The 26,230-nt window shown below is 40.5% G+C and overlaps 1 protein-coding gene across 2 annotated transcripts in view; it reads right to left on the reverse strand.

Moving 5' to 3' along the window:
* The window catches only part of FBXL2 (F-box and leucine rich repeat protein 2), an 87,118-nt gene extending 61,433 nt beyond the window's left edge, over positions 1 to 25,685 (reverse strand). For both annotated transcript variants that reach the window (XR_004476765.2, XM_004279700.3), the window contains exons 1-2: positions 25,596 to 25,685; positions 8,770 to 8,831 (exon numbers count right to left, since the gene is read on the reverse strand). Coding sequence is in view for 1 of the 2 variants with exons in the window: in XM_004279700.3 (XP_004279748.1) it covers positions 8,770 to 8,831; positions 25,596 to 25,598 (65 nt within the window). In the remaining variant the exon portion in view is untranslated. The remainder of the gene's footprint in view (positions 1 to 8,769; positions 8,832 to 25,595) is intronic.
* Between the last annotated feature and the right edge of the window lie 545 nt (positions 25,686 to 26,230).

Raw genomic sequence — 26,230 nt, forward strand, 5'->3', positions numbered from 1 at the left:
AATCATCAGGGAAATGAAAATCAAAACCACAGTGAGATATCACCTCTCACCTACTGGAATTGCTACTATCAAAAAGACAAGAAATAAGTATTGGCGAGGATGTGGAGAAAAAGGAACGCTTGGGTACTATCAGTGGGAACATAAATTGGTGCAGCCACTATGGAGAAGAGTACGGCAGTTCCTCAAAAATTTAAAAACAGAACTACCATATGATCCAGCAATTCCACTTGTGGGTATTTATCTGAAGAAAATGAAAACATAACCCAAAAGATACACACTATCATGTTCACTGTAGCATTATTTACAACAGCCAAGATATGGAAGCAACCTAAGTGTCTATCAATGGATGAATGAATTAAAAAATGTGAGATACAGATACATATATGAAAATTATTCAGCCATAAAAAAGAATGAACTCTTGCCATTTGTGACAACACAGATGGACCTCAAGGGTATTATGCTAAGTGAAATAAGTCACAGAGAGAGAGACAAATACCATATGATCTCACTTATATGTGGAATCTAGATTAAAAAACAAAACAAAACTGAGCTAATAGATACAGAGAACAGATCTGTGCCAGAGGTGGTGGGAGGGTGGGCAAAATGGGTGAAGGGGGTCAGAAGGTACAAACCTCCAGTTATAACATGAATAAGTCATGGGGATGTAACATGCAGCATGGTGATTATAGGTAATAACACTGTACTGCATACTTCAAAGCTAAGGGAGTAAATCTTAAAAGTTCTCCTCACAAGAAAAAAACCTCTGTAACTATGTACAGTGACAGATGTTAACTAGACTTATTGTGGTGATCACTGTGCAGTATGTACAAATATCAAATCATTATATCATACACCTACGTCAATTATATATATATATACACATATACTCTCAATTTTTTAAAAAAAGATTAGATTTACTGTGTTATGCAACATAAAATCCAGGACAAACACAAGAAATTATAACATGTTTAGAGAACCTATATACACACTCAAGAGGGAGAGAACATGGCCCTAAACATAGGGAAAGTCTTAGGTTGAACTAGGTGAAAGAAGGGGTGAGCAAAAGATTAGCACTTTCTCTATAAATAACAAATGCTGGAGAGGGTGTGGAGAAAAGGGAACCCTCCTACACTGTTGGTGGGAATGCAAGTTGGTGCAGCTACTATGGAGAACAGTATGGAGGTTCCTCAGAAAACTAAATACAGAATTACCATATGATCCAGCAATCCCACTCCTGGGCATATATTCAGACAAAACTACAATTCAAAAAGATACATGCACCCCTATGTTCATAGCAGCACTATTCACAATTGCCAAGACATGGAAACAACCTAAATGCTCATCAACAAATGAATGGATAAAGAAGATGTGGTACATATATACAATGGAATATTACTCAGCCATAAAAAAGAATGAAATAATGCCATTTGCAACGACACGGATGCAACTAGAGATTATCATACTAAGGGAAGTAAGTCAGAAGGAGAAAGACAAATGCCATATGATGTCACATATGTGGAGTCTAAAATATGACACAAATGAACCTATCTATGACACAGAAACAGAATCAGGGACAGAGAGAACAGACTTGTGGTTGCCAAGGGGAGGGGAGGGGAGGGGAGGGATGGAGTGGGAGTTTGGGATTAGCAGATGCAAATTATTATATATAGGATAGATAAACAACAGGGTCCTACTGTATAGCACTGGGAACTATATTCAATACCCTGTGATAAACCATAATGGAAAAGAATATGAAAAAGAATGTACACATATGTATAACTGAATCACTTTGCTGTACAGCAGTAATTAACACATTGTAATTCAACTACACTTCAATAAAAAATAAATTTTTTAAAAAATTGGCACTTTCAAGAAGGAGAATGAACATGGGAGAGAACAAATTAGGGAATGACATTTTCAGGGACTGGAAATAACTCAGAGTTGCCAGAGTTTACAAGGAAGTTGGAAAAGAGTGAGAGATGAGATAGAGTAAGAGATAATAAGTGGACAGTTCTGGGAGAATAATTTAAGTCATAACAATTTACATGGAATTTACACTAAAGGCAATAGGAAAGGTTTTAAGGAGGAGAGAAGCAAAATTAGTAAGATAAAAAAGAAATTGATAGAAAGTTGCAATAATAATCGCAGTGAATAAAATACTTGTTTTAATCATTAAAACACCAAATTATCCTCTTAAAAAGATTATTAAATGGAGACACTATTTGAAAAAACTGGATGAAAAGATGTAGATGATACAGTAGTATTAAAAACAAGAAAGGGGGTCTTCCCTGGTGGCGCAGTGGTTGAGAGTCCGCCTGCCAATGCAGGGGACATGGGTTCGTGCTCCGGTCCGGGAAGATCCCACATGCCGCGAAGCGGCTGGGCCCGTGAGCCATGGCCGCTGAGCCTGTGCATCCGGAGCCTGTGCTCCGCAACGGGAATGGCCACAACAGTGAGAGGCCCGCGTACCGCAAAAAAAAAGAGCACAATGAGATGCTATTCTATACTTAAGACATGTAAAAACACTAAATTTTTGAAAGGAACAACTCAACCGAGTCTCCTAGCCATTGTTTGTATGAAGGCAAATTGATAAGACCACTTTGGAAAAACAACATTACTATATGAAGTTAAAAACCTGTACAGTCTATGACCCCCAGCAATTCCACTCTTTATTGGCCATTTGTATTTCTTCCTTTGTTCAGACCCTCTTCAAACTTTTTCTAAGAGCTAATCCACCTCATTCTTAATAATTTTTAAGAACTGATGTATGTGTGTGTGTGTGTGTGTGCGCGCGCGTGTATGTTGAAGAAGATAGCCTTTGCTTATAATGTGTATTCGAATTATTTCACCTACTACTATGCTATTTATCTTTGGTATGGTATATTTTGCCATATTTTACTATTCAAAGAATCAAACTTCCCAATCTTTTCTGTTTTAACTACTGAATTCACAGCTTTTAAACTAACAGGTCTCTAACATAACTTTCCAGGGATAAAGCTCTGGAGTAGAATGTACTAGATCCATCCTTCCTATCTGTGGAGCTCTACTGGTGTTTCATGCCACCTCAATGTACATTTAAAAATCTAAAGGCATCATCAGAGGTCTAATGTGTAAGCATAACCCCAACCGAGACTAAGGAAGATTTGCCTCTGCCATGATTCGGACTTAGATGTCAACCCTAAAACAGTACATAATAGTATACAGAGGAAGGGCCTTTAAGCTTCTGCATCTGATTTCAACACACATTAATTTGGTCCTCATGCACAGTAAAAATAAATAAATAAATAACAACAATAAAAATGAACAAACCAAAAAAACCTCTTTAACAAAAAAGAAAAGTCTGCATAGATGTTTAAACATGAATTTGTAATATGTACCCCCAAAAGATCATCTTACCTGTTAGGCTGCCTTGGAATATATATAAGGCATCACAGGCAGCAGGAGGTGTAGGTATCAGTCCTTGAAAAAGTCCATGGAGTGCTGCAACCAACCAGCAGGCAAGAACACCCACTCAGAAAAAATCTATGAGTTTTTTTTTCATCTGATCATCTTATTGCTAGTTTTAAGACTACTCAATATTATTAATTCACAGATCCCTTCTGTTACCCATTTCTAGTTTGTACTTAACAAGTTTTACATTTGCCTTTTCTATCCTGCTTTCACTTATAAAAGATATTCGAGTTCTCCCTCTCTATCCTTCACTCTCACACAGTTCAACAAATAGCTTGTAATTTTTCTTCATTTTATAATTTTCCCTAGCAAACTAGTAAAACCGCCAAATTATAGGTAATTTTGTAGTTGATTCCATTTGCCCGAAATGATTAGCCTCACCTCTCCTGTTTGAGGCCATCAAACCTTCCTTCATCAAGCTAACAAACATGATCAGGATTTAATTTTGTCATGGATCCACATTTTTGTTTTATTTTTTATTTTTTGGACATGCCACATGGCATGTGGGATCTTAGTTCCCCAACCAGGGATCGAAACCGCACCCCTTGCATTGGAAGCTCGGATTCTTAACCACTGGACCGCTGGGGAAGTCCCCACATGCATTTTAAAAGGAAATACAATTATACAGATAACGGTGATTTAGTTTTTAAAAATATGTCTAATAAGAGGTTTATTATTTATTACTAACAAAAGCCATGTCTTCTCAGAACGTTTTAAAATATTTACTGCATGTAGCACTCCCTATTCCTATGAAGTTTACATGCATTTTCATTTCATCACTAGCGCCTGAGAGCAACCATAACAGAAGTAAAAACTTAAGGTCAAACAAATTAATATTAAAATTTATAATCTGAGTTGTGAGCCAATATTTGCTCATATAAGACTTTTCTCAAAAGAGGAATGTTTCCTTCCAAGAGACTGCCTTTTTTATAATACAAAATAATTAACAGTTGTCATAATACCACCACTATTCTGCTCAAGCTCCAGTAGTAGTCAGTTTAATGTCAGATGGTAGTATGCAATTTCCATTGAGACTGAATTAGTGTAGGTTGATGAAATGAAGCACCGGGCTACATTAACTTACTTAATAATCAGGTATTTTACTGAGACTGTTATCAGTAGCATATGTTAAGATCCATATCAGGACAGCTTGCTTTTTTCAGTTGTTTGCATTAAAACCAACTGCACTGTCAACAGTATTTATTAAGTATTCAGAGATCCAAAATTGATATTAATTAATAATAATAAGAGGGACTTCCCTGGTGGTCCAGTGGTTAAGAATCCACCTTCCAGGGCTTCCCTGGTGGCGCAGTGGTTGAGAGTCCGCCTGCCGATGCAGGGGACACGGGTTCGTGCCCCGGTCCGGGAAGATCCCACATGCCGCCGAGCGGCTGGGCCCGTGAGCCATGGCCGCTGAGCCTGCGTGTCCGGAGCCTGTGCTCCGCAACAGGAGAGGCCACAACAGTGAGAGGCCCGCATACCGCAAAAAAGAAAAAAAAAAAAAAAAAAAAAAAAAGAATCCACCTTCCAATGCAGGGGACGCATGTTCGATCCCTGGTTGGGGAACTAAGCTCCTCCATGCTGCAGGGCAACTAAGCCCATGTCCTGCAACTAATGAGCCCACACAGTGCAACTACTGAGCCTGTGCACTCTAGAGCCTGTGCCACAACTAGAGAGCCCACGTGCCGCCACTAGAGAGAAGCCCGCGTGCCGCAACGAAAGATTCTGCATGCTGCAACTAAGACCTGACGCAGTCAAATAAATAATAAATATTTTTAAAAAATAATAATAAGAGATAACATTTATTTAACATTTATTAAACGCCAGGTACTCAGAGCCAGCCAACAACCCCCTAAGGTAAGAACTATTACTATTACAGATATGGGAAATTATGGCCCAGAGAGTGAAGTCACTTTAAGGTCACACAACTAGTAAATGGGAAGAGCTGAAATCTCAAGCAAGTTTAGCTCCAAAATACAGACAATAACAACGAGGATAAATACATGCAAGGAGAACCCAACTCACTAACAGATATAGACATTACAACAAACTATATATTCCCATTGTTATAAGCATTATATAACTGACTCCCTAGGAACAGTAAAATTACAAGCTATTTGTTGAACTGTGGGAGAGTGAAAGGTAGAGAGGGAGAACTCGAATATCTTTAATTTATAAGTAAAAGCTGGATAGAAAAAGCAAATGTAAAAGCTTGTTAAGTAACAAACTAAAAATGGGTAGCAGAAGGGACCTGTGAATTAATAATATCGGGTAGTCTTAAAACTAGCAATAAGATGATCAGATAAAAAAACTCAGATTTTTTCTGAGTGGATTCAAAGTGATAGAGAGAGATGAAAAGTGCATAGTTCCAGGTACTTCCCTGGTGGTCCAGTGGATAAGACTCCACGCTCCCAATGCAGGGGGCCTGGGTTCGATCCCTGTTTGGGGAACTAGATCCCACATGCATACCACAACTAAGAAGTCAGCATGCTACAACTAAAAGATCCCGCGTGCCGCAACGAAGATCCCGAGTGCCGCAACTACAACCAGGATCAGCCAAAATAAATAAATAAATAAATAAACAAACAAACATTAAAAAATAAAAATAAAAAAATCACGTAGTTCCAGGTTTGTTAACGGTTCCAGAGGGTAAGCTGAAGCTTCACTTGATATGACCAGTAATGGAAGCTAGCAGAGAATTTAAGAGGGTGGTAACAGATGCAGTAAAAAATGGCAGAAGAGAAAGTGACCTTGGCTGCAAGCAAATAAGATTATCGTACACTCAAGGAATTCACACCTATTGATGAAGTAAGACTGAAAGTAAATAGGAATTCAACGAGAACAGGAACAACAGTCTGCTCTGTCACGAAGAAGTCTACTATATGAAGTAAAAATGTAAGCCTAAGACAGACCGAAAGTATGAAGACATCATTTATCTTAGCAAAACCAATCAACACTTAAGCTCCATGAGGTGGGGAATTTGTAGCACTCACTCACTTTGTTGTGGAATTAACGAACGATGAAGATGTCTGCTTTGGTAACCTGGCTCAAACCCTTCTTCAAAATTTTGCTTAAAAAGGGTAGCCGGGAAAGGGGAGAGCTGCTACTATTGAGAATAGAAAGTCTGAGAGTAAAATGGCAGAAATGATATAAAGACCAACAAAAATTAATATCTGGCTAGAGTTAGTTTTGAGAATGAAGAGTCAGAGAAGACCTGTTGTGGCAGTACTTTAAAATTTAAATTCCCTTTACAGACTCCAAAATTAGAACAGAAGTGGGAATGCAAATCTATGAACATTTGCTCCCAAATGACAATTCTTTTTTAAAAATGATCTATGTATGAGCCTTAGCATAATTCAAAAACTATAACTCCAGGATTTTTGAAAGCTGGGTCCATCATGGATGTTTAAAAGAACTAATACTTCTAAAACGGCAGTTCAGAAATCACACTAGCACGGAAAGTGATGTAATTCCAACACCCGCCCCGCCCCCCACCGGCCCTTCTTGGTCAGTAGGTAGAAACAGTACCATGGCTGAGTACAGTATAAAAGCTAACCCTACCAAAAGGGAAAGAGTATTAAGTTAGCACCCTTGAGTCAAAACAGCAGCAGTACTCAGGAGAAGGGTGGAGTTTAATCACACTCCAGTGTTAAATGACTAACGTGGGTCGGTGTGAAGCTGGTTATGAGTCCCCAGGGTAAAAATGACATATTCACATTACAGTTTGATGTCTGTGCTAGAAAAATGTTCAGACTAAGAATGAAACATTGCACAATTCTGGGAAACATCACTCACTCTGTGGTCTGGTGTGGATGGCATCGCCGACCGCTGCATAGTAACAGCCAGCCCACCCTAACCACGCTGGTTCTAACAACTTACGGTGCTTGATTAAGACCCTCTGGGTTTATGTGATAAACATATCATTCCTTCCTTGTTACCACTTTCTTAACTTTAAAATGGTCTAAAATGCCAAAGAATATTCTCTCTTAACTAAACAAATATTTATTTTGTTGAAATAAAACATAACTGCTGTATTTTTCATGTGATCCTGCCATGAATTAATTTTCTTCTTTATTAACTGAGTAGAATGAGCTCACGGCAACAGTGTCAAACAACACCTGATGACTAATGAAATGCCACCCTGAAGCCCCTAAAATGTGATCACCACCACAAAGACCCTAAGCCTTCACCCCATTCCTGACTCAAGAACAAAAGTCTAACATACAAGGTGGAAAAGGTGAGCAATCCATGGCATTTATAGAGTAACTCTATGATGGACTCCAACATGTAAACAAAACACACATTCATACTCATCCCCTAAATGTTAAAATGAGATTTAGCACAGCCAGGGAACAGAGTAAGCTGCTCAATCTCTTACTATATATCAGCATTTTCCAAGGAATATTAAAAGCGTTCCATGGTCAGTAAATCTGAAATGCCACAACTATTCATCTGGGAGCATCACCATGCATATTAGCCTATTAGGGCTCTGAGAGGTTACATGGTAAAGAAACTGGTTTTGTTAACCCAGTTTTTCCCATACTTACTTGATCACAAAACCTGCTTTTTTGTTTTGTTTTGTGAAATATCAGTGATATGAAGAGTTTGGGAAATGCCACTCAACGATTACCATGTGTACGTGTATTAATTGTTTGTTAACAATTAAAATATAACATCCAAAATTAAATAAGATTTGCTTGATGCTTGCAGAGTACTAAAGGAAACTGCAGTGCCTCAGGTTCAACAAATGTTGGCTGATAGCTTTACTTCCCAAAACGACAAGCAAAATACCATTAACTGTATATTCAGTAATGCTAAAAAATAAAGCACAAAAAGCCTGTTCTATGGTAGTGTCACTTAGCACATAATTCTCATAAAGTGAATAAAAACATCAATATTTGGGCTGATAGCATTTTAAGTGCTCAGTAAGAACATATAGTGTAATTATTGATCAGAAAAACATCTAAATGTCTATGACTTCAGGAGCTCACAACCTTAATAATCTCTCCTCGTGTTACTGACTACATTGAGATAACCTACTAATACCCAAACAGTGGCACCTACTGAGGATTATTACAATACTTACCACATTACAAAAAGAATCCAGACCAATGCTACGTACATACTTAGTACATTCTGGATTAGACCAAGTAAAATTTAACAACAAGCTGAACAGCATTCTATAAAACAAAAACAAAAAGTCAGTTAGGCTAATTCTGTCTGTTTTTCTAAGCTATGGACTCATAGTGAGAAAGAAGATTGTCTTGGAACTTGATGACTGAATCATATCTGAAATCTTTAAAGTTTATCTACACTTACCTCAAAAGAAGTTCTTTGGGTAACTTTTTGTTAATAAGGCCTTCATCATTATTTGAGAAAACCTACAGAAAAAAAAAAGGGGATATTATTAAAATGTTCCTCAATCAAAAAAAAAAAAGGGGCTTCCCTGGTGGCGCAGTGCTTAAGAATCCACCTGCCAATACAGGGGACAATGAGTTCGATCCCTGGTCTTGAGAGATCCCACATGCTGTGGAGCAACTAAGCCCGTTAGCCACATCTACTGAACCTGTGCTCTAGAGCCCAAGAGCCGCAACTACTGGCCCCACGCGCCACAATTACTGAAGCCCGCGCACCCTAGAGCCCGCACACCGCAACTACTGAGCCCATGCATTACAACTACTGAAGCCTGTGTGCTCTAGGGCCCGCATGCAGAAACTACTGAGCCCGTGTGCCACAACTACCAAAGCTCGCGCACCTAGAGCCTGTGCCTCACAACAAGAGAAGCCACTGCAATGAGAAGATTGCACACCACAACTAGTGAAAGCCTGCGTGCAGCAACAAAGACCCAACACAGCCAAAAAAAACCTGAAACAAAAAACAACTTAGGAATACATTTAACTAAAGAAGTGCCTGACATTATATATTGAAAACTTACACTAAACACTGTTGTGAGAAATTAAAGAAGGCTTGAATAAACTGAAACACATCCCATGTTCATGAATTGGAAGATTTAATAGCGTTAAGTTAGAAATGTTCCTCAGCTTTGTACTTATTCTGCTTGGGGTTTGCCAGCTATGTCCAGTCTGCTATTAGGCCCATCAAATGAATATTTAATGTCTGAGTCATACTTTCGCTTCTAGCATTCCCAGTTCAGTCTTTTTATAGTCTTCCATCTTCCTGCTAAAATTTTCTAACTGTTCATCCATTCCAACTGTTCAACATCTGGACCATCACTGACTGTTTCTCCTAGCTCTTCTCCTGACCATGGGTCACATTTCTTTGTTTCTCTCCATGTCTCATAATTTGTTATTTCACACCAAATACTGTGCATAAAAAAATAATTAATTTACAAGGATCAATGAAACTAAGAGATGTTTCTCTGAAAAGAAAAAATTGACAGAGAAAGGGAGAGACTGGCCAAGATAGCAGAGTAGAAAGACACTGAGCTCACCTCCTCTCACGAGCATACCAAAATCACAACTATTTGCAGAACAACCATCAATGAAAAAGACTAGAATCTACCAGAAAAAGATCTTCTACAATTAAAGGAGGAACCACAACAAGATGGGTAGGAGAGGCAGACTCTCAATATAATCATGTCCCATACCACGGGGTGGGCAACCCACAAACTGGAGAATCATTATATTGCAGAGGTTCTCCCACAGGAGTGAGAGTTCTAAGCCCCACATCGGGCTCTGCAGCCCAGGAGTCAAGCACCAAGAAGACAAGCCCCCAGAGCATTTGGCTTTGAAGGTCAGCAGGGCTTAACTTTGGGGGGCTCAAAGGACTGGGGGAAACAGAGACCTGGCTCTTAAAGGGTGCACACAAAATCTGACATGTTCTAGAACCCAGGGCAAAAGCAGTAATTTGATAGGAGCCTGGGCCAGACCTACCTACTGGTCTAGGAGAGTATCCTTGGAGGAAGGTGGGGGGGAGCTGTGGCTCACCCTAGGGACACAGACACTGGCAGCAGCCAATCTTGGGAGCTCCTTCTACTGTGTGGACAATGGTGCTGCCAGGCACCACTGTGGAACCCTCCCTCTAGCTCATTAGCACCAAGACCTGGCCCATCCAACGGCCTGTAGGCACCAGTGCTGGGATGCCTCAGGCAAAGCAACTAATTGGATGGGGACACAACCCCACCTATCAGCAGACAGGCTGCCTAAAACTTCCTGAGCCCACACCTGCCTCTGAACATGGCCCTGCCCACCAGAGGGCTAGGACCCAGCTCCACCCACCAATGTGCAGGCACCAGCCCTGCCCTCCCAGAAGGCTGCTCTAGCCATTGGACGAGTCTCACCCACCAGGGGGCAGGCACCATACGTAAGAAAGGCACAATCCCACAGCCTGCAGACCCAGCCTGCCCACAGCAGGCCAGACCCTACCCTGGGACCAGCTGGGCCCCAATCCTTCCCACTAGCAGGCCAAAACAAGCTTCCCAACACCCTGGACCCCATACTCAACTGTGTCAGGAAACGCCCCCACCCCCCACCCCCACACACCAGTTATCTGACACCAGCTCTGTGATCCCTGGGCACTACAGCCAGACTCCAGGACCCAACTGTGACTGCTAGTAGTCCGGCATTAATCCCAAGACCTGGCTTCACCCATCAGTAGGTGGGCAACAGCCCCAAAGTTTTCTGGACCCTGATTCCACCCACCAGTGAGCCAGGACTAGCCCCAGGGCCCCCTGGGGTACAGCAGTCAGCTGCCTCGTGACTAGGCTCCACCAACCAGTAGCCAACAGCCTCCCAAAACACGGCCAAAGCATGGCCTGGCAACCAACCGGAGTAGGGGCCAACCAAGGCTACCAGACTGTCCACATAGTCAGCCTGCCACAACAGAAGGAAACATGCAGCCCTCATAGGGGGCACTGCTAGAACATACAGTTTGGCCATGATAGGGGACTGCACTGCTAGGGTGCATAGCACATCTCCTACAGAAGAATACTTCTCCAAGGTCAGGAAACATAATTAACCCACCAGATACATAAAAATACAAACAGCGGGGCTTCCCTGATGGCACAGTGGTTGAGAGTCCGCCTGCCGATGCAGGGGACATGGGTTCGTGCCCCGGTCCGGGAAGATCCCACATGCCACAAAGCAGCTGGGCCCGTGAACCATGGCCGCTGAGCCTGCGTGTCCGGAGCCTGTGCTCCTCAACGGGAGAGGCCACAACAGTGAGAGGTCTGTGTACCGCAAAAAAAAAAAAAAAAAACCCCAGCAACTTAGGCAAAATGAGGTGACAGAAGAACATGTTCTAAATGAAGGAACAAGATAAAACCCTAGAATAAGAACTTAGTGAAGTGGAGACACGCAATCTACCCAAGAAAGAGTCCAGGGTAATGATCATAAAGATGATCAAAGAACTCAGGACAAGAATGGATGCACAGAGTAAGAAGTTAAAAGTTTTTAACAAAGAGAAAACATAAAACACAAGAGAAAGATGAAGAACACAATAACTGAAATAAAAAATATACTAGAAGGAATCTACAGTAGACTAAATGATACAGAAAAATGGATCAGCAAGCTGAGAGATGGAGTAGTAGAAATCACTGCCACTAAACAGAAAAAAGGAAAAAGAACAAACAGAAATGAGGACAGTTTAAGAGCCCTTTGGGACAATATCAAGTGCACAAATATTCACATTATAGGGGTCCCAGAAGGAGAAGAGAGATAAATAGGAGCTGAGAACATATTTGAAGAATTAACAGGTGAAAACTTCCCTAACCTGGAAAAGGAAACGGTCATCCAAGTCCAGGAAGGGCAGAGAGTTCCATACAAGATTAACCCAAAGAGTAACACACCAAGACACACTGTAATTAAAATGACAAAAAAATTAAAGAGAGAATCTTAAAAGCAGCAAGGGAAAAGCAACAAATAACATCCAAGGGAACTCCCATAAGCCTATCAGCTGATTTTTCAGCAGAAACCCTGCAGGCCAGAAGGGAGTGGCATGATATATTTTAAATGATGAAAGGGAAGAACTTGCAACCTACAACCAAGAAATACTCTACCCAGCAAGCCTCTCGTTCAGATTTGATAGAAAGATCAAAAACTTTACAAACAAGCAAAAGCTAAAAGAGTTCAGCATCATCAAATCAGCTTTACAATAAATATTAAAGGAACTTCTCCTGGTGAAAAAAGAAAAGGCCACAATGAGAAACATGAAAATTATGAAATGAAAAAGCTCATCAGTAAAGGCCAACACACAGTAAAGGTAGGGAATCATCCACGCATAAAGTGAGTAGGAAGGTTAAAAGACGAAGGTAGTAAAATAACTATCAAAATCACTTAAGCAGTTAAGGGATACATGAAACAATTAGACAAAAGATATAATATAAAAACAGTAATCGTGAGGGGAGAAGAGTACAAAGACAGGGTTATTAAAACGCATTTGAAAGTAAGAGATCAGCAACTTAATCACATATATATAGATTGCTATATAAAAATCTCATGGTAACCACAAAACAAAAATCAAAAATAGATATACACACAAAAAAAGGAATTCAAATATAACACTAAAAATAGTCAAATCACAAGAGAAGAACAAAAGAAGAAGAAAAAGACAAAACAAACCCCAAACAACCAACAAAACGGCAACAAGAACATACATATCAATAATTACCTTAACTGTAAACAGACTATATGTTCCAATCAAAAGACACAGCGTGGCTCAATGGATACAAAAACAAGACCCATATATATGCTGCCTACAAGATACTCACTTCAGATCTAAAGACACAAAAGACTGAAAGTGAGGGGATGGAAAAGGTATTCCATGCAAATGGAAATCAAAAAAAAGCCAGAATAGCAATACTTTTATCAGATAAAACATACTTTAAAATAAAGACTGTTACAAAGATCAAGGGATCAATCCAAGAAGAAGACAGAACAATTGTAAATATATATGCACCCAACACAGGAGCACCTCAATATATAAGGCAAATATTAATGGACATAAAAGGAGAAATCAACAGTAACATAATAGTAGAGGAATTTAACACCTCACTTACATCAATGAACAGATCATCTAGATAGAAAATCAATAAGGAAACACTGGCCTGAAGTGACACATTAGACGAGATGGACTTAACTGATACATAAAAAGCATTCCATCCAGAAGCAGCAGAATACACATTCTTTTCAAGTGCACATGGAACATTCTCCGGGATAGATCACATGTTAGGCTTCAAAACAAGCCTCAGTAAATTTAAGAAAACTGAAATAATATCAAGTATCTTTTCCAACCACAACGCTATGAGACTAGAAATCAACTACAAGGAAAAAAATGCAAAAAACACAAACACATGGAGGCTAAACAATATGCTACTAAACCACCAATGGATCATTAGAGAAATCAAAGAGGAAATCAAAAATACCTAGAGACAAATGAAAATGAAAACACTATGATCCAAAACCAATGGGATGCAGCAAAAACAGTTCTAAGAGGAGTTTACAGCAATACAAGTTTACCTCAGGAAACAAGAAAAATCTCAAACAACCTAAACTTACATCTAAAGGAACTAGAGAAAGAACAAACAAAACCCAAAGTTAGTAGAAGGAAAGAAATCATAAAGATCAGAGCAGAAATAAATGAAATAGAGACTAAAAAAATAGAAAAGATCAATGAAACTAAAAGTTGGTTCTTTGCAAAGATAAACAAAATCGATAAACCTTTAGCCAAATTTATCAAGAAAACCCAATGAAATCAGAGATGAAAAAGAAGTTACAAGTGACACCACAGAAATACAAAGGATCATAGACAACAGTGATCAAACAACTATATGCCAATAAAATGGACAGCTTAGAAGAAATGGACAAATTCTTAGAAATGTACAATCTCCCAAGATTGAACCAGGAAGAAATAGAAAATATGAACAGACCAATTACCAGTAATGGAATTGAATCAGTAATTTAAAAACTCCCAACAAAGAAAAGACCAGGACCAGATGGCTTCACAGGTGAATTCTACTAAACATTTACATAAGAGTTAACACCTATCCTTCTCAAACTATTCTCCCTCCCCAAAAAAAGAAACTGCAGAGGAAGGAACACTTCCAAATTCATTCTGTGAGGCCAGCATCACCCTGATACCAAAACCAAGGATATCACAAAAAAAGAAAATCACAGGCCAATATCACTGATGAACAAGATGCAAAAATCCTCAACACAATATTAGCAAACTGATCCCCACAATACATTAAAAGAATCATATGCCATAATCAAGTGGGATTTATCCCAGGGATGCAAGAATTTTTCAATATCTTCAAAATCAATGTGATACACCACGTTAACAGACTGAAGAATAAAAACCATATGATTATTTCAACAGATGCAGAAAAAGCTTTTGACAATATTCGACACTGATTTATGATAAAAACTCTCTAGAAAGTGGGCCTAGAGGAAACATACATCAACATACTAAAGGCCATATATGACAAACCCACAGCTAACATCATACTCAATGGTGAGAAGCTGAAAGCATTTAGGTGGGTTAATTACATGCCCACTCTCACCACTTTTATTCAACAGAGTACTGGAAGTCCTAGCCACAGCAATCAGACATGAAAAAGAAATAAATCCAAATTTGGAAAGGAAGAAGTAAAACTGTCACTGTTTGCATGATACTAAGTGTAGAAAATCCTAAAGATGCCACCAGAAACTACTACAGCTTATTAATGAATCTGGTAAAGTTGCAGGATACAAAACTGATATACAGAAATCTGTTGCATTTCTATGCACTGACAACAAACTGTAAGATACGGAAACAGGGACTTCCCTGGTGGCGCAGTGGATAGGAATCCACCCGTCAGTGCATGGGACATGGGTTCAATCCCTGGTCCAGGAAGATCCCACATGCCGCAGAGCAACTAAGCCCATGCACCACAACTACTGAGCCTGCATGCTGCAACTACTGAAATCCGCATACCTAGAGCCTGTGCTCCGCAACAAGAGAAGCCACTGCAACAAGAAACCCACGCACTGCAACAAGGAGTAGCCCCCACTCGCCACAACTAGAGAAAGTGCACGTGCAGCAATGAAGACACAACACAGCCAAAAATAAATAAAATTAAATCTTATAAGAAAAAAAAAGATAAGGAAACAATCTCATTTACCATCTCATTAAAAAGAATAAAATAATTACAAATAAACCTACCTAAGGAGGTAAAAGACCTGTATTCAGAAAACTGTAAGACATTAAGACTATAAAACTATAAGGTGAAGAAACTGAAGATGACACAAACAGATGAAAAGATATACCTTGTATTCTTGTATTGGAAAAATTAATATTGTTAAAGTGACCATACTACCCAAGGCAATCTATAGATTCAATGCAATCCCTATCAAAATATACCCAGGGCACTTTTCATAGAACTAGAACAAATAATCTCAAAATTTGTATGGAAACACAAAAGACCTCGAATAAATAAAACCATCTTGGGAAAGAAGAACAGAGCTGGAGGAATCATGCTCCCTGACTTCAGAGTATACTACAAAGCTAGAGTAATCAAAAAGTATGGTACTAGTAGAAAAACAGATACACAGATCAATGGAACAGAATAGACAGCCCAGAAGTAAACCCACACACTTACAGTTAATTAACTTATGACAAAGGAAGAAAGAATATACAATGGAGAAAAGACAGTCTCTTCAATAAATGGTGCTGGGAAAACTGGACAGCCACATGCAAGAGAATGAAACTGGATCCCTGTCTTATACCATACACAAAAATTAACTTAGAATGGTTGACAGGCTTTCAATGTAAGATCTGAAAACATAACACTCCTAGAAAATAACAGGCTGTAAGCTCCTTAAGTTATGGAGATGATTTTTTGGACTTGACACCGAAAGAAAAGGCAACAAAAGCAAAAATAAACAAGTTGGACTACATCAAACTAAAAAGCTTCTGCTCAGCAAAGCAAACCATCAACAAAATGAAAATATAACCTACTGAATGATTTTACAAATCATATATTTGATAAGAAGTTAATATCCAACAAGAAATCCAATTAAAAGATGGAGAAAGGATCTAAGTAGATATCTTTCCAAAGACATACAGATGGCCAACAAGTACATGAATAGGTGCTCAACATCACTAATCATCAGGGAAATACAAATCAAAACCACAATGAGATACCACCTCACACCTGTCAGAATGGCTATTACCAAAAAGACAACAAATAACAAGTATTAGTGAGAATGTGGAAAAAAGGGAACCCTTATGCACTGTTGGTAGGAATGTAAATTGATGCAGCCACTGTGGAAAACAGTATGGAGGTTCCTCAACAAATTAAAAAACAGAACTACCATAGGATCCAGGAATTCCACTTCAGGGTATTTTTCTGAAGAAAACAAAAACATTGTTTCAAAAGATATAGGCACTCCTATGTTCACTGAAGCATTATGTACAATAGCCAAGATATGGAAACAACTGAAATGTCTATCGATAAATGAATGGATAAAGAAAATATGGTAGATATATACAATGGAATATTATTCAACCATAAAAAAGAAGGAAAATTTTCACACTTGCAACAACATGGATGGACTTTGAGGGCATTATGCTAAGTGAAATAAGTCACACAATGAAAGACAAACACTTTGAAAGACAAATGATCTTATATGTGTAATCATAAAAAAAAAATGAGCTCATATATATACAGATTTATGGTTCCAGAGGTGGGGAATGGGAGGGTGGGCAAAATGGATGAAGGGGGTCAAAAGGTACAAACTTCCAGTTATAACATGAATAAGTCATAGGGATGTAATATACAGCATGGTAACTATAGTGATTAATACTGTATGGCATATTTGAAAGTGCTAGAAGAGTAAATCTTAAAAATTCTCCTCACAAGAAAAAAAATTCTCTATGTATGGTGACAGATGTTAACTAGACTTATTGTGGTGATCACTGTACAATATATACAAATATCAAATCATTCTGTTGTACAGCTTAAACTAGTATGTTATATGTCAATTACACCTGAATTTTTTTAAAGCAATTTACCTCCATAAAGGGCAGTTCCTCCTTCAATTAGGTTGCTGGGGGGTGGGGGCGCGGGGTGGGTATTGAATCCTTTTAATCTCTAGTTGACCTGGGTTTCAGATTTGTTGTAGCATTAGTCAGATTCAGTTCAAGAATGGTTTAAAATTTTTTTAGGGTGACATCAGAAGAGAAGTTGGGATCTGAGCACTAGATCTCTTTGAGCTGTACAACCAGGCTGCTAGTGAGCACTCTCTGTTTTACATTCTGGCTACCAGCTGGGGAGTACTTTGCTCTGCAGAGGCACCCTCTACTGTCCATTCCTTAAGGAGCTCTCTCTCTGCCCTGTTACTCTAACTCCACCGTCTGAAAGCCTTTTGCCTTGTCCTGATTGAAAACCTGGATAGCCATAGAGGGACATTTCTTAGCTCTCCCCTGGGCCCCATCCATTGTGGCCCTGCCTTACATTCGGCGAAAGCCCCTAGCGCCTCAGAGAGGTTTCTGCTACTCTCCTGCCCTGCCCCAAGCCTTCAGAAGGCTCCGCCCACCACAAGGATGTTCTCAGCTCTCTTCCCTTGGCCCCAGCCTCCAGCACAGGTCTACATCCATGTACTCAGTGAAGGCCCATGGGAAAGAGAGGTAGGTGCAGCCTAGCTCTGCAGCTGGGGCTCCTCAGGGTTCCAAATGTCACTCCAGCCCCCATGCAGTAAAAGTTTGGCTGATTTCTCCAAGCTGTCTATAGCAGAGTCTTCTTCCTCCTGCTGTCCCCACCACGGATGAAAGTTACCTATGTGTCTCCTTTTTTCTGGGAAGGGCACATTACATCCTGGATTTTAATTCATTTAGATTTCTTTGTGTCCTCAGCTCTCTAGAGGGTTTTTAAAGAACTGTGATCTTCTAGCTTCTCTATCTTTTCCCACTGTTAGGGTAGAAACAGCAATGTCTAATTTTTGCAACTTTCCAAGTCCTAACAGAAAGTGGAAGTCTTTATTATCCATTCTGATAGAAGAAAAACAGACTTGGAGCAGATAAATGACTTGCCCAAGGTTTAGCATTAAAAACAAACAAGCAACAACCAAAAAAAAAAAAAAAAAACCCAGAAAAACTACAGTATAAACTTGTATCTCCTGACTCCAAGTCTGGGGTTCTTTGTACTGCACAACAGGTAGTAAGGGCTATTTGACTCTGGGGAAGGCATTTAACCTCTCAGTATTTCTAATTTGTAAAATGAAAGGACTGTACTAGAGAAACTCAAAAGTCTCTTCCAAATCTAATTATTTCAAGATTCAATTAAGTTTGTGTTTTTAAAATATCCCACTGTTTCTGAAAACATAATTGTGTGGCTTTAGGTGCCTTTCAATTTTAGATGTCTAATAAGGGTCACAAATTTATCAAGTCCAAAACCAACTCCTTTCTTCATTCCTACTCTAAATTTACTCCTCCCATAGTCTTCATCTCAGCAAATGACAACCTGTTCCTATTGCTCAGGCTCAAATCACTGAACCATCCTTGACTTCCTTTTCTTTTCTATTCCACAGCCAATCCTATGGATGACTGCACCATAATAATGTCCTCTCTGGTCTCCTCTGTTCTTGTCCTTTCTCCCCTCCCTCCTACCCCACATATATTTTCCACATAGCAGACAGAATGGTCCTTTTATAAAATATAAGTCATATTCTGTCATTCTTCTTAAACTTTACCAATCATTTCCCCTTCCCTCAAAGGAAAAGGCAAACTCCTTTAAATGGCTTATAAGTCCTAGGTGATCTGGTTTCACTGACTACCTTGGTCTTCCCTCTTGCCACGTCTTACTCCACTCCAGCCTCACTGTTTTCCTTGCTGTTTCTCCAAAACGCCAGGCAGTGCCCCAGGACCCTTACACTTGTATCCTTTCCTGAAATGGTCTTTCTCTAGGCATTCCCATGACATATCCTCTGCTCAGATGTCACCTTATCAGAGAGGCCTTCCCTTCCACCTACATAAAAAGCAAGTCCTCCCACTTCTCATCCACTCACCCATCCTGCAAAACTTCCTTTCTCTTACTCAGCTTTCTTTTTCTCCAAAGCACTCTTCACCACCTTATCTGTATGTTTATTATCTGTCTTCCCACTGCTAGAACATAAACTCCATGAGGGCAGAGGCTTCCCTGTTTCATTCACTATTGGATACCCACTACCTAAAACAGTGACTGGCATATAGTGGGACAAACATTTGCTGGCTCGAAAACCATGAGACAGAAAATTTAATAGAAAGACACAATTACACGGGCAGCACTGAGAACTGGAAAAGCTGGGTTTGAACCATGAGTGTGACCCCACAAAAGCTTTCCCAATGACTGCCCTGTTCTGCTTCCCCAGACCCCTCTGCTCCAACCACCCCAGTGCTGGAAGTGGCAGTGGCTGAGGTAGACACTACACAGGGTAGAGGTGAGACACAAAATGAGGCAGGGAAGGCAGAAGTAAAAGTGTAGCCCAACCTATGGCTGCCCATATCTGAGCTTTGGTGGGCTGTACTGTTATTAAAAAAAAAAAAAAAAACCCCAAGTAAATTCTTCAGGATGTCATTACACAACATCATAATAGAGAGTCTGTCATAAAAGAAAAAGAGCTTGCTGGCTCAGCTGACAAGACACCAAGACTCTTATTCTTGGGGTAGTATGTTCATGCCAGGCACTGGGTACAATCTTTAGTTTGGGAAGAAGCCATGGTGCAATGGTTAAGACATCAGACTTTGGAGACAGACTAGTTGAGTTCAAATCCTGGCTCTGCCACTCACCAACTATGTGACCTTGGGCAAACTGCCTAATCAACTAGGCCTGTTAAGTGGGTACAATGATGTTAATCTCATAGCGATGTTAGAAGGGTTAAATGAGATAAACGTGAAGTGATCAGCCTAAAACTGGGCACAGTGGAACGGTTCCATGAAAGCGAGTTATTGTTATAATTACTAAAAATTATGTGTCCCCACCCCAGTGCAGCCAAAAGCGAGACCAAATTTTGACAAGAGTAGAAAAATTAATACATAGAGAAACGTCTTGTAATATCTATTAACACAGATCTCATTATATAATCCCTCTTAACTATACCATGTGATGGCAAAGAGACCAAAACTGCCTGTAAAATAAAATATATTTTATTGTGCTTCTCAACTCCTCTGAGAAGTCCTAACCACAGGCAAATACAGAAAGGAAAGGCCAAAATAGGGAGAAAATCCAAATAAAATGAATTAAAATGGGAAAACTGTATGATACGTTATTTTATTATTTCCAAAAAATAAATCTGCCTTACAAGCTAAAGTGGTAAGCAATAACAAAAACCTGATGACAAGAGGTATCCCAAAATATATTTTAATCCATACGAATTAAAGTTTAAATAGTTATTTGATGTCTTTTTATAAAGTTTTAGCATATACAACTAAAATAAATGTGAAATTTTTTATTAGGAAAAATCTCAGAAAATAAAATTTTACTTTTAAAAATAGTTTCATCACCCAATTCTAAATGGCTTTACATTAAAAGCTGGTCTTATAAATCATACCAATGCTTTCTTAGGTCAGTCTCCCGAGGCAATAGAAATAAAAACAAAAATAAACAAATGGGACCTAATAAACTTACAAGCTTTTACACAGCAAAGGAAACCATAAGAAAAAAAAAAGAAAGAAAGAAAAGAAAAGACAACCTACGGAATGGGAGAAAATATTCACAAATGATGAGACCAACAAGGGCTTAATCTCCAAAATATACAAACGGCTCATACAACTCAACAACAAAAAAACAAACAACGTAATCGAAAAATGGGCAGAAGGGGACTTCCCTGGCAGTCCAGTGGTTGAGACTTCACCTTCTAATGCAGGGAGTACGGGTTTGATCCCTGGTCAGGGAGCTACAATTCCCACATGCCTCATGGGTAAAAAAACAAAACATAAAACAGAAGCAATATTGTAGCAAATTCAATAAAGACTTTAAAAAATGGTCCACATCAAAAAAATCTTTTTTAAAAAAAGACAAATGGGCAGAAAACCTTAATACAGGGGTCCCCAACCCCCGGGCCGCGGACAACTACAGGTCCGTGGCCTGTTAGGAACGGGGCCACACAGCAGGTGGTGAGCAGCGGGCAAGTGAGCGAAGCTTCATATGCCGCTAACCATCACTCGCATTACCGCCTGAACCATCATATCCCACTGCACCCCCCACCCCAGTGGAAAAACTGTCTTCCATGAAACCGGTCCCTGGTGCCAAAAAGGTTGGGGACCACTGCCTTAATAGACATTCCTCCAAAGAAGACATACAGATGGCCAGTAGGCACATGGAAAGATGCTCAACATCACGAATCATTAGAGAAATGCAAATCAAAACTACAGTGAGGTACCACCTGACACCGCTCAGAATGGCCATCATTAAAAAGTCTACAAATAACACGTGCTAGAGAGGGTGTGGAGAAAAGGGAACCCTCCTACACTGTCGGTGGGAATGTAAGTTGGTGCAGCCATTGTGGAAAATAGTATGGAGGTTCCTCAGAAAACTAAAAATCGAATTACCATATGATCCAGCAATCCCACTCCTGGGCATATACCCAGAGAAAACTATAATTCAAAAAGATACATGCACCCCTATGTTCATAGCAGCACTACTCACAATAGCCAAGACATGGAAACAACCTAAATGTCCACTGACGGATGAATGGATAAAGAAGATGTGGTACATATACACAATGGAATACTACTTACTCAGCATAAACAACAATGAAATAGGGCTTCCCTGGTGGTGCAGTGGTTGAGAGTCCACCTGCCGATGCAGGGGACACGGGTTCATGCCCCGGTCTGGGAAGATCCCACATGTCGCGGAGCGGCTGGGCCCATGAGCCATGGCCGCTGAGCCTGCGCATCCGGAGCCTGTGCTCCGCAACGGGAGAGGCCGCGACAGTGAGAGGCCCGCGTACCACAAAAAAAAAAAAAAAAGAATGAAATAATGCCATTTGCAGCAACATGGATACAACCAAAGATTATCATGCTAAATGAAGTCAGAAAGAGAAAGACAAATACCATATGATATCATTTATATGTGGAATCTACAACATGACACAAGTGAACCTATCTATAAAACAGAAACAGACTCACAGACATAGAGAACAGACTTGTGGCTGCCAGCGGGGAGGGGGTTAGGGGAGGGATGGAGTGGGAGTTTGGGGTTAGCAGATGCAAACTATTATATATAGAATGGATAAACAACAAGGTCCTACTGTATAGCACAGGGAACTATATCCAATCTCCTGGGATAAATCATAATAGAAAAGAATATTTAAAAAAAAGAATGTTTGTATGTGTATAACTGAGTCACTCTGCTGTACAGCAGAGATTGGCACCACATTGCAAATCAACTACATGTCAATAAAATTTAAAAAAAAAAAAAAGCTGGTCTTTGTGATTCACAAAAGCAGGTGCCAATTCCTGAGCACAAACTGAAATGACAGGAGAAACTTTAAATGCTATTACAGCCGTGAGTATGAACCCTAATCCAATAATCTGTCTTCACTGATGCCTCTTCATCTCATCTGTGTGAAACAGGAGAGGAGAGAAGGTTAGGAGTGCCTCCTCTGTTCTACAGCGTCCAGTCCAGTGCCAAGAACAACAAAATACAAGTAAGTGTTTGTATACATAAGTGTTCAAAACATTAAAATCCAAGTAAGAGAGAAAACTAATTTCATAACATATAAATAGCATATACATTGAGGAACATATAACGATACACTATACATTATAATCCAAAACCATAAGCAGGTTCTTTTTTTTTTAATTAATTAATTTACTTATTTATGGCTGCATTGAGTCTTTGTTGCTGCACACAGGCTTTCTCTAGTTGTGTCGAGCGGTGGCTACTCTTCGTTGTGGAGCACGGGCTCTAGGAACACGGGCTTCAGTAGTTGTGGTAACGCAGGCTCAGTAGCTGTGGCACACGGGCTTAGTTGCTTGTGGGATCTTCCCGGACCAGGGCTCGAACCCGTGTCCCCTTCACTAGCAGGTAGATTCTTAACCACTGCGCCACCAGGGAAGTCCCATAAGCAGGTTCTGAGACAAGACGCCTGGTTTTGAAATCTGGCTGGGTGACTGGGGCAAGTTACTTTACCTCTCTGTGCCTCAATTTCCTCACCTCTCAAATGGGGAAAGGTATTCTCCTCATAAGGTGGTTGTGATGGTTAATTAAGACACGTAAGGTGCTTATAAAAATGTCTCACATAAAACGCACACAATAAATGTCAGCTCTCATTATTATTTAAAGGCAATAGAAACAAGTGGCTTAATTGAAGAAACTTTCATTGAGAAATAGCTAAGCAGAGTTCCAAAATTCATGTGCAAAGTCATAAATATCAAATGCTAAAGCTGTATGTTTAGATTCAAGCATTTAATGAAGGGTTATGTTATGATCTCGAATACAGTTTGGGGGACTACAGAAGCAGCCTCCTCATCCCCACTGCTATACCAGCCATTCCCCTTTTCCCCTGGAGCCCAGACATCATCTTACACCCAATTAAATCCCTTCCATGAATTAAATTCTTAATGCTTAAAGATATACAAAAAGCAAAGCATTTCTAAGTTTAGCAAAGCAACCACTAGTACATAAGTACAATAAAATGCTTTTATTTTAGAGTAAATAAAACTCTAAAATTTACAATAGTGAATCAAGGTGGACTGTGGGTCAGGATGCAAGGGGTAGACAAAGGAGAAGAAAAGGAAAATGGACAACAGGAGGAATATGAGACTTCAGAGAGAAAGCTGTGAATATGTAACTCCTGAATATTCTTTTTCTCCTTCCTATAATCATAAGGGCTTTTCACACAGATAACATGTAAAAGCAAGGCACTGCAACATTTAAAACAGATTTTTGTAAAATTCATTTCCTGAAACTCTTGCTGGCTCCATTAATTTTCACTTAAAGCAATTCAGAATTTGAAAGAAACATACACAAAATAAAGAAGGCACTGCTGTTAATTTGTGGGTGATTTTTTTTCCTGCTATCAACAGGCCACACACCTGGCGGTTGTTTTTCCAGAGTCAATGAGACACAGATCATCCACATTCCCTTACTACCTTAATTATTAAGAAAACACAGAGCTAGCCAGGATTCCAATGGGCAGTTTCTCTCTCCAGAAGGCTGACTGCCACTTGGGGAGCACCCTGCATCCTCAGCTTATTAGCTCTTCCACTAACCCCTGCAGATAAGGAGCAAATCTACACGGAATTACGAACAGTTACAGAAACTGTTTCTCGAACTAGGCATTTTCTTATTCCCCACCCCCACTCCCTCTCAACTATTCTATACCAAAGGTGTGTCCCCAAGCAGAGAATCCAGCCCCTCTCTTCTTTCACACCCTTTGGAGGCTTCTGGAGAATTCACACATCTGGCTGGCAATTCCCTGAATCCTGCCTATTCAAGCCAATATCTGAGCTGAGTCTTCAGGTTAGGTTTTTAAAAAACGTGCTTAATGGGGACCAGGTGGGAATGTCCATTCACTCTCAAGTTTATTGAATAAAGGTAATGATTTAAGACGTTTACCACGCACTAATTATGAATTGAATCCCTGAGTAAGGGTGCTGCATGCACGAAGAAACTCCAGCTTAATGTCCCCATTTTTAAAAAGGAGGGAGGAATCTCCCAAATTACACATTTAAATTTCCACATGCTAAAAACCCTGTCAGAATGAATTTCAAAGAAATACCTATTTGTATATTACTAACATAACTGCATAGAAACAAGACAGGAAGCACGTAGACTACAATATAGCGTTGGTATGAATATATATGGCATATGATACTCATACATATCCTTTTTTATTTTTTTCTAACCACACCCTCTCTGAGTGGCTTCCTAGGCTCGCCGGGGCCAAACAGCGTCACGCTGTCCGGCGACCGGCCGGTTGGGGGTCCCAGCCAGGCACTCAAAGGTGAGAACGCGGCCCTGGGCAGCGGGCGGGCGCTCCGGCTCTCCAAGGGGTCCCCCTCCCGCGGGTCCGCCCAGTCCTGCCCTGCCCGGGAGCCCCGCAGGCCGCAGCCCGGCCTCTCTGCGACCCCGGCGCCGCCCGCCCCAGCCCAGAAGGCGGCCGCCCTGCGACGCAGCCCGGGCGGGGAAGGGCCAGGCGGCCGGGCTGCGAGGGCCCCACACTCACCATGGCCGAAGAGCCACAGGCGCGCCCACAGCCCAGAGTCACACGGCGCCGGCAACGCCCGTTGTCCTGGTGACGCCAACTGGGCGCCCCGCCCCGTCCCCTAGGTGGGCTCAGAGGCGGCCATTGGCTGCCGGACAGCACATGACGCGCAGGGGCGGTGCCCTTTGGACCGCCCCCCGCCCCCCACGATTCGGCTCTTGGGCGGGGCCGCTTTGGCTTTCCGCCTTTGCATCTGTCCCTCATCACCCTGATCACCTTGACATCCTTCACCTGACAGATGACCCGGACCTGATGGGAAAGGCCTTTATGGACTTACCTTATTTAAGAAACCTTATTTAAGTTACCTTGATTACACAGGTAACACATGATTATTTGAGACATTTTATTTATCTATTTAAATTTATTTATTTATTTATTTTTGGCTGCGTTGGGTCTTCGTGCTGCACGCGGGCTTTCTCTAGTTGCGGTGAGCCGGGGCTACTCTTTGTTGTGGTGCACAGGCTTCTCACTGCCGTGGCTTCTCTCGTTACAGAGCACGGGCTCTAGGCGCACAGGCTTCAGTAGTTGTGGCACGTGGGCTCAGTAGTTGTGGCTCACGGGTTCAGTAGTTGTGGCTCACGGGCTCTAAAGCACAG

This window comes from Orcinus orca, chromosome 10 (genome assembly GCF_937001465.1).
Source record: "Orcinus orca chromosome 10, mOrcOrc1.1, whole genome shotgun sequence".
NCBI classification, from domain to species: Eukaryota; Metazoa; Chordata; class Mammalia; order Artiodactyla; family Delphinidae; genus Orcinus; species Orcinus orca.